Source organism: Panthera uncia, chromosome F1 (genome assembly GCF_023721935.1).
Source record: "Panthera uncia isolate 11264 chromosome F1, Puncia_PCG_1.0, whole genome shotgun sequence".
In the NCBI taxonomy this organism is placed as follows: domain Eukaryota; kingdom Metazoa; phylum Chordata; class Mammalia; order Carnivora; family Felidae; genus Panthera; species Panthera uncia.
This window is the reverse complement of record NC_064813.1, coordinates 14541612-14555683: the sequence shown is the minus strand read 5'-3', so window position 1 is coordinate 14555683 and position 14072 is coordinate 14541612. Positions and strand designations below refer to the sequence as shown.

Below are 14072 nucleotides of genomic sequence, written 5' to 3'. Positions count from 1 at the left end.
AGTTTATTGGAGGTCTCAATATGGTAAAAATATACATATTTTAGGAGAGAAAACGTTGAAGCAGTTGAGCTGTAATAGTAAGAGGTGATATTGTGAAAATAAGAAATCAAATTGTAAAGGAAAACCATAATTTTTTTTTTATTTTTAAAAGTGGTTTTTTTTTAATGTTTATTTATTTTTCAGACAGAGAGAAACAGAGCACGAACGGGGGGAGGGTCAGAGAGAGGGAGACACAGAATCTGAAACAGGCTCCAGGCTCTGAGCGGTCAGCACAGAGCCTGACACAGGGCTCGAACTTGCGACCACAAGATCATGACCTGAGCCAAAGTCGCACGCCTAACTGACTGAGCCACCCAGGCACTCCAAGAAATACCATAATTTTTAACAATAACAAAGTCTAAGGAGAAGCCATGGTAGTGAATAGTTGAAAAAAAAAATAGGAAAAAGTCATTGTGAGTGAAGAAAAGAACAGTGTAAGAGACCAGGGGTTTGGATGGATCCCTCAGGTCAATGGCTTCTTCTGGAGCATGAAGTGCCTCTCACAGAGTGGCTTATCAATAAAGATAGATGCTATTGTTTAGACAGATGCCATGTATCAATACTTTATGTACATATCAGCCATTTTTGTCCAAGAGAGGTCAAGTGACTCGCCTAGTGATTACACAGTTAGTAAGTAGAGGAACAAAGATTGAAGTTCAGGTTTTTCAGTCCAAAGTCTTGCCCCTTCCACTCTGGTATGGCTCTGCACCTTGGGGGGTGGGGGGAAATTGTCATCAAATCTATTGCAAGTTGGATGAGCTTAACACTGGCAATAGCATAGGTAATGAAAACTTTGGATAATGGGAAAGAGGCTGAGGGAGAGGGATGTCTGGCAATGACAGATTTGCTCCACAGTTCTTCTCACCCCAGTGAGTTCTTCTTAACTTGGCCTTAAGTCAAAATAAGTGAGGAAGCCATGGAGGAGAGAAATAATAAGGAAAAAATCCAAATCTTAGTGATTTCCAAAAAGCACATTCATAATGTTTATCTGTATTCTAAAATGTAATTTTTATTACATGTATTCTTTTCATTAAAATACACAAAATGTATATAAATACTGATTATATTATAGGAAAACAGCATCAACAGCTGACAATCAAAGAGTCTTGAGGACTATTTTGAGGACAGCTGAGTTCGTTGCCGAGAAGTACTCAAAATCTACCACTGAATGCGACCCATGTTTTCCTAACATATCCTTCCCAATCTCCACATTGTCCCTACTTAGGTAACTCTTCTAGTCACATGCATGTGAACATGTGCACATGCATGCACGCACACACGCACGCACACACGTGTGCACACATACACACCTCTACAATTGCACTGAAAATGTACATGCTGTGTAGGGAAAGGACCAACTTCCCAAAAGATCCCCCTTTCCACTCTGTTAGCATCACCTGGTAGCTCAGGCTATGCATTTAGAAATAAAGATGCCGCCGGGGTGCCTGGGTGGCTCAGTCGGTTAAGCGTCCGGCTTCAGCTCAGGTCACAATCTCACCGTCTGTGAGTTCAAGCCCCGCGTTGGGCTCTGGGCTGATGGCTCAGGGCCTGGAGCCTGCTTTCGATTCTGTGTCTCCCTCTCTCTCTTCCCCTCCCCCGTTCATGCTCTGTCTCTCTCTGTCTCAAAAATAAATAAACGTTACCAAAAAATTTGAAAAAAACAAAAAAAGGAAATAAAGATGCTGCCAATGGGACATTGGCCTTTTCGTCTCTTTAGCTTATCATGCAAGCCTAGTCTTCTTTTTCCATCCCTTATACACTCATGTCACATCCATATATCTGAAAGGCGGCCTCCCCTGAGGTAGACAGTAAACTCACGCCAAGAGGTGAGTTAATTGTCCTTTCCAATGGGCCAAAATGCTTTTGGCCACTTAAGATGAGTGTAGAACACCTTGGTAGCTGCTTCTCCCTGCCTCTGCATCTTCACATGGCAGCGAGAGTCTCACGTTCTTCAGTCATATTCCCCCTCCTGTCTGGCACATGGACCAGACAGATGGACATCTACAGTGAGATGAGGAACTGTAGACCTGCTGGACCCTGTAGTCTCAAGGTCTACTTGGCTCATGTCTTCTCACTTGACCTCAAGTGGGCTTAAGAAGACTCTCATTCAAGATCATATTCTCAGTGCCTGTAACAAGGAACCATATGGAGAGAATCCCAAAGTGCTTTTCTTAGAGCTTATATAAGCCAAAAAATGTCTTAGATTCCTCAAAACTGACCAGAGATAATTCAGATACATTGACATATAAATGGTCAGCACTGGTGAGATTGAATACTGCCCCCAGGTAGCTGCTGCGGGCCCACATCTGGCCAGTAGTGCAGTAGTTCATGATCTTCCCTTCCATCAGCACCAGGTCCTGGGGATACTTAGAGTTCCTCATATAGACCTTGTGGTTCAGGGGTTGGTTGTTGCAGGACTGACCCCTGAAGTTCACTTTGGAATATACAAAGTACATCCCAGTGTCATTGATCACAAGGCCACCCTTCTTATACTTCACCCCAGAGACAAGGGCAATTCCATATGTGTCTTCCCATTCCAGAGGGATGGATCTTGAGTTGGGCTTGCCTGAAATCAAATCAGAGAGGAGTGTTCAGCCAGGAATGCTCATGTATCCAACAAAAGAAGCTTCCAAGGCAAAAACTGTGGGCCTTTCCTTGAGCATATGACCAAAGTGACATAGCCCATATAGAATAGGCCAATGGGTCAGACTTGATCCATTACTGAATTCCTTCAACACCTCCATTAAATTGCTTGCCTCAGCTTATCATCTATACAACTGGGACAATAATATATATGCTAGTCAATTACAATGGGACATTATTGAAATTATTTTAGCTCTCTGGAACAAAGATTCTATAGTCGTCAGAACTAACACCAAAACTTCTAGGCTTCGAGGTCCCCCCAGTGAGGAGGAAAGCCAAACCCAAGGAACTCTGAAATCCTAAAGTTGGGAAGAATCTTTAGGGATCACCAGGTCCAACTCCTTGCCTACACTAAGGAGTCTTCAGTCCCCTACTTTGGGCTAAAATTCCCTTTCTTTTATGTCCCCACAGCTGTATATACATACCTTCACCAGAGAACACTCCCCAGTACTTAAATTACTGCTTATGTACCTGTCTTTCTCTATTAGACCTTAAGTTCCTTGAAGGCAGGAACCATGTGTTATTCATCTACATGTCCCCAAGACTTGGCACACAACATGTGTTCAATGAATATCTGTTGGTCCAAACTGGATCATTCTACAGCCTCTGCCTAAATAATTCCAGGGGCAGTGGCACATCAGTTTCTGTGATACTTTTCCACTTTCAGATGTTAATGGACTATACCCTGGAAATGCCCATACCACACTGTTATCAAATCACTTCACTCCACTACGTGACCACATGCAGGAAGTCCCGCAGTGCCAGGACTGGGCCTTTCTCTTCATTCCCAGTTCTACTCTTGCAGAAAGCAGGGTGAGGCTCTTCCAGAAAACCAGAAAAGCACTTACTCCCCACCTTCCCAGATCTCACCTCTTATGCCCATGCCCCAAATCTCATACAGTTCTTTGGAATTATTGAAGAGTGGGCTCCTGGTTGAGCTCCATTTCTCTAGTTCAGAATATGGCCTAGACCGCGGTAGGGGTTCAGTCTGCGTGTGAGGTTGACTTGACTAGAAACATAGGACCATTCTTGGGTGTCAAATACTGTCACCAGAAAGTAACAACTCCCTCAGAGCACAGTACCCAACCAGCTATGCAGCTTTCTGTCAAAGGCTTTCCCAAACCCCATGTACCTTCCAGATACAGACCTGTTAAATGGGCCACTTTTCTCAGCTCCTTTTTTTCAGAGGGTGGATTGAGTTGACCTGTATCATAGACAGATGAAAAATACATGTAAAAATGAGACACCAACCATTCTTTTGTTGGGACTCTGAACAGATCATTTAAATAAAAGTGATTTTTTAAAAACATAAGTGACAACAGTCTGACATATACTAATCATGCAAATCGAAACCATAGAACTCACAGGAACCTGTATTTCAGAAACAAAGAGGTCAAAAATAAACCAAATTGAAATAGACATGTGCACAGTTATAATGTCACAATAAAACAATAAAAAGGTTGATTTATAAAGAGCTATCAGATCAGTTACTGCATTTGAACTTGCCACAACCCTTTGAAGCAGACGTTATTGTTCCACCTTATAGATGGCTAAATGAGCTTAGAACTTGGGTGGCACTGACCCAGCTACTCAATATCAGAGAAGGATAGACACTCAGGTCTCCTGACTCCAAATTAGGATTTTTCTACTCTGGTTCTGCTGTCTGTAGCACTCCTCAGGACAGAGGCCAACGAAGACTGTGATTTCACCTCCTGGCCATTAGGTCTCCCCCCAGGTGGCATTTGACAGTCTGCCCAAATTAATCATCTTCAGATCTCAAATGCCTTGAATAGCTCCTCACTGAATATATAATTGCGTAAAAGTTTCCCCAGCCACACGATCTCTGCCTGTCTGACCAGCCTCATCTCTACTTGCTCACATTGGCCAAGGCTGCACAACACGAGTTCTGATATAACCTGAACACACCCAGCTTCCAGCCCCTGTGCCTTTGCTCATGCTGTTCCGTCTGCTCAAAACGCCCTCCAAACAGATCCTTCTGGAAAATTCCTATCAATCCTCTAAATACCACCTACAACACCTCTTTCTTTGGGAAACCATCCTAGGCCTTTTTAATCAAATATTTCTCCCTCCTTTGAAACCTAGAATCACTCTGTCTTTACCTCTCTTGTCAGTTGTGACTCCCCGTTTCTGAGGTGCCTGTGTAACTTGTCTTATTCCCCTCAGATAAAGGGCAAATTTCTTACTATATATTTAATCTACCAGAGTACTTAGCTCATTTTCTGACACAGGGCATATAGCCAGTAAATATTTGTTAAATTTAATTGGAGGAGTTAAAATAGACAATAGTTCCCAAAGTAGACATTGTGTCTCTGACTTCAGGTATTTTCATCAAACTGAGCTACCACTTAGCTAATGAATTCAGCTAAGGCATTCAAGAAAGATTCATAGAAAGGCACTCATCCACATCAAGTTCCTTGTGATTAGCCTGTAAGACTCACATACGGCATGAGAATGCCCCAGTCAACTCAGAATGTTACTTGACTAATCATTACCTCTCTAAACACCCAAGACCACCCACAATGAATGAGGTGTTAGTGAACAGGAAAGGCAAAACTGAGTCTCCTCTACATTCCTATACCACAAACCATCTGTGCAACTCGTCTGACATTCAGCCAAGTGCTGACAGGAAATGGAACAGAGAACCACATGTTGCGTATCTTTATATCCCTCACAGAGCCTTGTACAGTGTTATTCTCATAAAGGGTACTCAATAAAAGTATCTTCTGGATAAATATTGAAATAAACTGGAAATATGTCCTACGCTTCAGTGATGAATGTTTCCTGCCCCCAGGGTCTTTGCACATGCCATTCTCACTGCTGGAATGTTTTCCTCTATCCTCCCACTGCACCCGACACACATGCACACTCATACATACACATGCACACACACAGACACAACGCCTCCTTAGAGGGGACTTTCCAGACCACTCTATCTTATGTTGCACTTAGTACAATTTGAAATTATGCCGTGGCTTGCTTGCTTTTGTTTATCCTTTCCAGCTTGCTGAAAGCTCTGTGCAGGCAGGACCCTTGTCTCTCTTGTTCTCAATCATCACCCAACACCCAGCACCCAACCTGGCACATAAGAAGCACTCCAGGAACATTTGTGAATGAATAAAAGACTTAATGAGTTAACTGTGGGAAAATGGAAAGTGAAAAAGGAGCAAATAAGAATGTTTAAATAACTAGTCCTTCTAGTTCTTTACTAAGAATAAAAAATATGCATATGCACTTATATAGCCAATATTAACCTAAGCATGCTGTTTTATAACTTGTTTTTCTAACATAGAATGCACAATCTCCATGACATTAAATGTCCTTCTAATATATGGATTTTAGTTGCTGCGTATTAGGACCTCTGAATACACCATAATGTATTTAATCTCCTGTTAAGAGGCATTTAAGTTTCTTCTGACTTGTTTATTATAAATAGCCTAATAAGGAAGTGATGAACATCCTTATCTATGAGATTTTAGGTAATATCTCTGATTATTTTATCAAGATAAATTCTTTTTTTTTTAATTTTTTTTTTAACATTTATTTACTTTTGAGACAGAGAGAGACAGAGCATGAACGGGGGAGGATCAGAGAGAGAGTGAGACACAGAATCTGAAACAGGCTCCAGGCTCTGAGCTGTCAGCACAGAGCCCGAAGCGGGGCTCGAACTCACGGACTGCAAGATCATGACCTGAGCCAAAGTCGGACACTTAGCCGACTGAGCCACCCAGGCGCCCCTCAAGATAAATTCTTAGTGATGAGGTTGCATGGCAAATGAACACTTTTAAATTTTTGGTACATTTTTCCAACTGCTCTTCAGATAAGATATAGCAATTTACCTGTTCCCTGGCTGTCAACTAATGTTTAAGCAAACTTTCTCTCACATTTTGCCAATCTGTTTTTTTTTTTTATCTTTACTAATTGGATGGATGAAAATGGGTATCCTCTTGTTTTAATTTGCATCTCTTATCTTATTAATAAAGTTGCTAATTTGATTTCCATGGGATAATTCACCAATCTCTGGCCCATCTGGGTTGATGTAAAGAAGATACTTGTTTACTGGAAAAGGTAGACCTGACTCATCTGTTCACTTAACTTTTAGTTACTAAAATGATCCCAGAGAGTGGGTGAAAGATGAGTAATTAGGGACCTGTTTCACCAGCCACATTCCACTGATTTTCAAAGCTATTTTATTTTAGAAATCCTCCCAAGGTTTCATTTTTCTAACAAATATTTCTACTCTGCTTGAATACACCTGGACTTTCTAACACTTAGGGACTTGGACCTAGAACTAGAGACCAGAGCATCCAAAGGATGGCTCCTAAAGAGCCTACATTCTGGAGCAGTAGGATGACTTGGGTCACCTACGATAGGCACATAAGAAAATTTGGAAACAGCCTCCCCTCATTGGATGGCCAGTGCTGTCTTCTGTTTGCTTCCCAATTTCTAAGGATGAGATTTACCTATTGTCTTTGCAGACACATCTTGCTTCTCATCTTTATTTCTCATTCCATGGCCATCATAGACAGATGGAAGTTTCCCTATTTCCTAAGGCGCCAGTCTATATACTGGAAAGCCCTGTAGTTGACAAAGCATCAGGAGCCTGTGTTCCTTTCCTTCAACCCCAGTTCTACACCTGTGGTTTTGGGCATATCCCCTAATCTGTCTGGTATGTTGTTTCTTTTCTGAGAAGTGAGATGACTGGACTAGATTTGCTCCAAGCTCCCTTCCAACTCTTACCAAATCCAAAGTTCAGTGAACTTGGTTTAATAAACCAGAGCATCCTAAATCTACCTGTCCATTGTTTCCAAACTATATCCCAAAACTTCACAAGGTCAGTGTTCAACATTTTCATCTTCTCCCTTGCTCTGAATCTCACATAAAGGACTTTCCTTTATTATTGAAGGTAGCTCATGATTGCCTTTGTGGGGGAAGTTGGACTAGCCTTAGAAAAATGCCTAAAGTCTTTCCCCAAGTTTGCCAGTGAATGCAAAAGATCAACCCCAATGTGGATAATTAATTGCCTACTTTTTAAAAAACTTAAGGGCGCCTGGGTGGCTCAGTTGGTTGAGCATCCGGCTCTTCATGTTGGCTCAGGTCATGATCCCAGGGTCATGAGACCAAGCCCTAAGTCGGGCTCCATGCTGAGTGTGGAACCTGCTTAGGATTCTCTCTCTCTCCCTCTGCCCCTTTCCCCTGCTCACACTCTCTCTCTAAAAACTAAACTAAAAATAAAAATAAAAATAAAAGCTTAATTATATAATATATCCTATAAAATGTATATCCTATATATATCCTATAAAATATATCCCCAAAATTTTTTTAAATAAAGCTTGACTCTTGAGTAAACTCTTAGAGAATTTAAAGAGGAGAAGACTTTTCCCAGAAACATCTGTCTGTTCCCCCACCCTGCCCCCCTCTCTCTACGAGTTATAGCCACTGCCCTGTTCATGGAAAGCAGGAGCCCTGAGGAAGGGGACAGGCCTGGAGCCAGCTGCTTAGGGGACAAAAGTTGTATATGTGTGTCTCTTTCCAAAGCCAAATGGAAATTATTTTGAATTGTGTGCAATATTCAGTTATATTGGTTTTGAATGATTAAATTCACTTCATGTTTAGGGCAGCTCAAGGAACCAAAATGACTAGAGATTCAGAATTAGCCAGGATTCCTTTTGTAGTATACAATTATCCAAGAATGAGATGGAATTCAAGGCATTCCACCAACGTGGTTCAGCAGTGAGGGCTGTCTTTAGAAACTCAACATACATGCATGAAAGAACTCACCTATTTGTTTCTCCAAAGATGATGCTACGTGCTTTTGGCTGGTGGACTGGCAAAAGAGAGAGAGAGAGAAAAGATATATAATAAATATGAAGTTCTTTATGCTTAAGGAGGCAAAATTGTCAAATAAACCAAATAAACCTGAGAAGGGAATCTAAACACCTCAGAACCTTTCCTAACTCAGACTTTGGCCATGCAATTGTTCTTACCATGCCTCCATTTGTGTGTGTGTATGTGTGTGATTTGGAATAGTTCTAATATTTTTAGGTATTTTCAAGGAAATTTAGTTTGGTCATTTAAACGAATTCACTTCTAAGCAAGACCTCAAAGTTCCTTTTCTTTTTTAAATCACTAAGCTCTAGGGAGGGAGGGGTTCAGCAGACTGACTTGCCCACTGAGAAAGAAAGAACCAGAACTGCCAGTCCTATTTTGGCCCCGATCCTTTCCAATATAGAAAGTATTCCTTTCACTCGTTGGAGCTTCCATTTCTCTGCCTACAGAATAGAATCACTGGAATGATCCATTTCTTTTTTTTTTTTTAAGTTTATTTATTTATTTTGAGAGAAAGAGAGAGAGAGCATGCACAAGCAGGGGAGGGGCAGAGAGGAGAGACATAATCCCAAGCACGCTCTGCACTTTCAACACAGAACCTGACATGGGGCTTGAACTCACGAACTGTGACATCCTGACCTGAGCCGAAATCAAGTTGGACAGTTAACTGAGCCACTGAGGCACCCCTAGAATGATCCATTTCTAAGACAAGAAAAAAGGATTAAAAACTACTTCGCGGGGCACCTAGGTGTCTCACTAGGTCAAGCACCTTCCTCTTGGTTTTTGGCTCAGGTCGTGATCTCAGGGTTCATGAGTTCAAGCCCTGCATTGGGCTCTGTGCTGACAGCACAGGGTCTGCTTGGGATTCTCTCTCTGCCCCTCCCCTGCTCATACTTTCTCTCTGTCTCTCTCAAAATAAATAAATAAACTTAAAAAAAAATTTTTTAAATACTTTGCAAGTGAGACCATGATCCCTGTGGGCCCCTGTAGTCCCCCCCACCCCTGCCCTGTGGCTTCAGGGCACAGCCATCCACACAGCAGCTTACCTCTCTGAGTTCAGCCAGCTCCTTCTGGAGGTGGAAGAGCTGAAACATCCCCAGCCCCAGTCCAACCAGGGCCACCAGAACCATGAAAAACATCACAAGAAGACACAGCCCTGTGTTGTGGTCCCTCCTCGTCTTCAGAGGTGGCAATGGCAGTGGGGGCAGCGGTGGTGGCGGTGGTGGTGGCGGTGGTGGTAGTGTTGGTGGTGGTGGCGGTGGCGGCCTCCTTTGTCCAGGCCTTCCTGGCACAGAGGATGGACACGGGAGGACCGACCCAGGAGGGCCCCAGGGAGAGCTGGCCCTGCTGTCCACCCAGTAGATTTGGGGGTATGGGTAATTCAGGGGCTGCTGCATGGCAGCCTGTTCCTCGGGCTGGCCCCCAGTGAAGATGTCAAGGCCAGGACCGCTTTTTCTGAATGCTCCAGGGAAGAAAAGCCGGCTCTGTCTTTATAGAGTTTCCATAGGCAAGGGAAACACCTCTCTCGTTCTCTCTTTCCTTCTGTCTTTCTGCTTCTCAAAGAGACACCCACTCACTTTGCGTCTGAAGCTGAGAAGCCTCAAACCGGCTCAGAGCAAACCCCGGGAAGTTTCCGCCCACAATTTTCTGGTGAAAGCCTGCAAGGCCCCAGCAGCTGCTGCTGTGTTCCCTGAGATGCCTGTAGAAGAGCCTTGTCTTCCTTGGGCCCTGCGAGAGCAGGTGGTACTGGGTGTAGCCCCATGGGCTTTGTCCACTGCCCAGCACCAGGGAGAGTAGCCAGTGGGGTCTGTCCAGGCCCCCAAGGGCAAGACTGTGGAGCCTCAGCCAGAGGAATTGCTTGCACATCTTACCTTTCGCATGAGGGACTCACTCCCTTGCTGCTGTCCTTTCCCCACACCCAGGTACTCACACTGCAAAGCACTGTAACTCATGGGGTAAAAGTCTGCCCCACCCCCTCCCTAGAGATTAGACCCCAGGTGGCAACCCAGTGGCTGATATGCCTTTTGGACCCCATTGACCTGCTTTGTTCATGCCTCAAAATGTTTTTTGTTTCTTTTCACTGTTGTCCCCTTTTAAAACCTGGGATATTCCAGGGACACCTGTGTGGCTCATTTGACAGAGCAACCCACCTCGGCTCAGGTCATGATCTCCAGGCCCATGGATTTGAGCCCTGCATCAGGCTTTGTGTGGTCAGTGCAAAGCCCGCTTCGGTTCCTATCTCCCTCTCTCTCTGCCCCTCCCCAGCTTGTGCTTTCTCTCTGTCTCAAAAATAAAAACATCAAAAAATATGAAATAAAATTGGATATTCCACATTAAAATCTACATTTTTTTATTATTATGTTTTGAAACATTACAATACTGGCGTCCAGACCTGCACTGCTGCGGTCCTCTCAGAACAGACAGAGCTGCTCTAGGCCGGCCACCTGCTCCCCTCCCCACCATGCTTCACACCCCCCTCGCCCTGTGAAATGGCCTTCCTGGCCCCTGCAGGCATGTGTTTGCAGCCTGTGTTATGGTTGTCAGATGTAGTACTTGGTGCCCAGATAAATTTGAATTTCACATAAATAATTTTTAGGATCAGTATGTCCATACACAATGTGGGCAACACACACAAAAAATTATTTTCTGTTTATCTGACATTCAAATTTAACCAATTGTCCTGTATGTTTTTTTTACTAAAGATGGGAACTCTACCTGGACTGACATCACCCTTTTCTCTGGCTTCAAATACTATTTATTTATTATTTTTTAATATATATTTTAAAGTTTATTCATTTAGTTTTGAGAGAGAGAGAGAGAGAGAGAGAGAGAGCAGGGGAGAGGCAGAGAGAGAGGAAGAGAGAGAATCCCAAGCAGGCTTTGCACTGTCAGCACAGAGCCCAATGCAGGGCTTGAACTCATAAACCGTGAGATCATGACCTGAGCCAAAATCAAGAGTCAGATGCTTAACCGATTGAGCCACCCAGGCACCCCTTCAAAGACTCTTGAAATGCCAGTAACTCCCAAGTGCTTGGCTCCAGTCACAATCATGTTCCCATATAACCCATAAAAACCTCTCACAAAACCCATTTTCCATTTTACCAGAAGGCTCCACGTTTCAGATCTCATTAGCATTTATATCATGCTTTGACATTGCTGTGGCTATTCTGACTCTCCACCTGTGCCAAACCAATACCAAACTTATTTCCCGGCCACATTCTGCCCACCCACCTGGGTTCCCATACTACCTGTTTCACTTGAAACTTGTTTCAACTTGTTTCACTTGAAGTTGTCTTTCTGGTGACAACTTCAACTCCTCTCTCTTTCTCTTCTGCAACGTTTAAGCCAGGACTATTGATTTTCCCCCCAACCTCCTTCTCACATGGGCACACCCTGTCCTGTATTCTTCCTGTCATTGCCTTAGGTCACACTCTTATTATCTCTCACCTGCAATAGTGCAAGGGCACCCTGACTGCTCTCCCTCCCACCAGCTGTCCCAAGCACATATCACCCTGAAAACTGAGGCAAGAATCATGCTTGTGAAAACAAACTCAATTATCTCACTTTCTTGCTTAAAACCTTCTGTTGGAAGGTTTGATACCAGAAGTCGTCCAGATTCCCTAGCGTGAAACATGCATGGACTCTTTCCAGTTAGACTCCAACAGCTGGCACTGCCTCTTCCCCAGACACTTCTGCCCACATCCTACTCTCTGCCCATGAGACAGTGTGACAGGTAAGAGCAGAATTGACCGCACAAGGTTCTCACTATCTTTCAGAGGTGGGTAGGGTTAATGTGCTTTCAAACTCACATATGGCTTTATTCATAGTCATTAAAAATGGCAAGTTTAAAGTTCATAATCATCAAAATATATCATTTTAAGAACTCCACCGTATGGGGCCCCTGGGTGGCTCAGTCGGTTGTGCTTCCGACTTCGGCCCAGGTCACGATCTCACCGTCTGTGAGTTCGAGCCCCGCGTCGGGCTCTGTGCTGACAGCTCAGAGCCTGGAGCCTGCTTCGGATTCTGTGTCTCCCTCTCTCTCTAACCCTCCCCCACTCATGCTCTGTCTCTCTCTGTCTCAAAAATAAAATAAAACATAAAAAAAAAAAAGAACTCCACCGTATACAACAAAAAACCCAACAAACAAAAATGTTGAAAGTATCCTGAAATAACTCAAACAAAAAAATTGTAGAGTCATATTTTTAAACTGTAAAAATTTTACTGAAAATGGCAAAGATTCAAATAAGTGAAAAAACACACTTATTTTTCTGTCCTCTGGGGAGGACAGAAAGTGTTGCATGATGCTTAGAGCTTTGTAGTTCTACCTGGGTTCAAATTCCAGCTCTTCCACTATTAGCTGTGTGAACTGGACAGGTCACTGTCCCTCCTCTGTGCCACAATTTTCTCATCATAAAAATAGGCATGGTCAGCAAGCTGGTGCAGCCACTCTGGAAAACAGTATGGAGGTTCCTCAAAACATTAAAAATAGAACTACCCTACAACCCAGCAATGGCACTACTAGGCATTTATCCAAGGGATACAGGTGTGCTGTTTTGAAGAGACACATGCACCCCCATGTTTATAGCAGCACTATCAACAATAGCCAAAGTATGGAAAGAGCCCAAATGTCCATCAATGGATGAATGGATAAAGAAGATGTGGTATATATATATATATATATATATATACACAAAGGAGTATTACTCAGCAATCAAAAAGAATGAAATCTTGCCACCTGCAACTACGTGGATGGAATTGGAGGGTATTATGCTAAGTGAAATTAGTCAGAGAAAGACAAATATCATATGACTTCACTCATATGAGGACTTTAAGAGACAAAACAGATGAACATAAGGGAAGGGAATCAAAAATAACATAAAAACAGGGAGGAGGACAAAACATAAGAGACTCATAAATATGGAGAACAAACAGAGGGTTACTAGAGGGGGTGTGGGGGGGAGATGGGCTAAATGGGTAAGGGACATTAAGGAATCTACTCCTGAAATCATTGTTGCACTATATGCTACCTAATTTGGATGTAAATTTTAAAAAAGTAGAATTAAAAAAAAAGGGGCATGATCAGGTGTGCCCAGGTGGCTCGGTCAGTTAAGCATCCAACTCTTGGTTTTGGCTCAGGTCATGATCTCACGGTTCAGGAGATTGAGCACTGAGTTGGACACCATGCTGACAGCCTATTTGGGATTCTCTCTTTCCCTCTCTCTCTTTCTGCCCCTCCCCCACTCACGCTGTCTGTCTTTCTCAAAATAAATAAACACTGAAAAAATTGGGCATGATCACAACAGTACTTATTTCATAGGGCATTGTGGGCACTAAATGAGCCAAAGCATTTGATATGCTTAAAATAGTCCCTAGCAGCAAAGTAAGCTCTTATCAAATATTATTGTTGTAAATGTAGGAAATCTTCCCACATGTAATTCATCTGTAGACTTAAGAAACTGATGGTCTTCCACTAAAGATAAAAGAAGGTGGAGACAGGTTGCAGGGAAAAGCACAAGTCGATGCCCAACAATCAGTATCTGGAT

General features: G+C 43.1%; 1 protein-coding gene across 1 annotated transcript; it reads right to left on the bottom strand.

Moving 5' to 3' along the window:
• Window positions 1-391: 391 nt before the first annotated feature.
• Window positions 392-10588, bottom strand: FASLG (Fas ligand). The gene is made up of 4 exons (XM_049633968.1): window positions 9576-10588; window positions 8482-8527; window positions 3830-3886; window positions 392-2605 (listed from the first exon to the last, which is right to left on the bottom strand). The coding sequence occupies exons 1-4, from the start codon at window positions 9924-9926 to the stop codon at window positions 2211-2213; spliced, it is 849 nt and encodes a 282-aa protein (XP_049489925.1). The 5' UTR covers window positions 9927-10588; the 3' UTR covers window positions 392-2210.
• Window positions 10589-14072: the final 3484 nt, after the last annotated feature.

Bases quoted from the DNA above. Each gene is read 5' to 3' on its own strand.
- FASLG (XM_049633968.1), bottom strand. From the start codon at position 9,926: ATGCAGCAGCCCCTGAATTACCCATACCCCCAAATCTACTGGGTGGAC. The intron at 3,887-8,481 runs GTGAGTTCTTTC...TCTATGATACAG, and splicing joins ATCTTTGGAGAAACAAATAG to GTCAACTCAATCCACCCTCT. The intron at 2,606-3,829 runs GTCTGTATCTGG...ATTTGATTTCAG, and splicing joins AAAAGTGGCCCATTTAACAG to GCAAGCCCAACTCAAGATCC.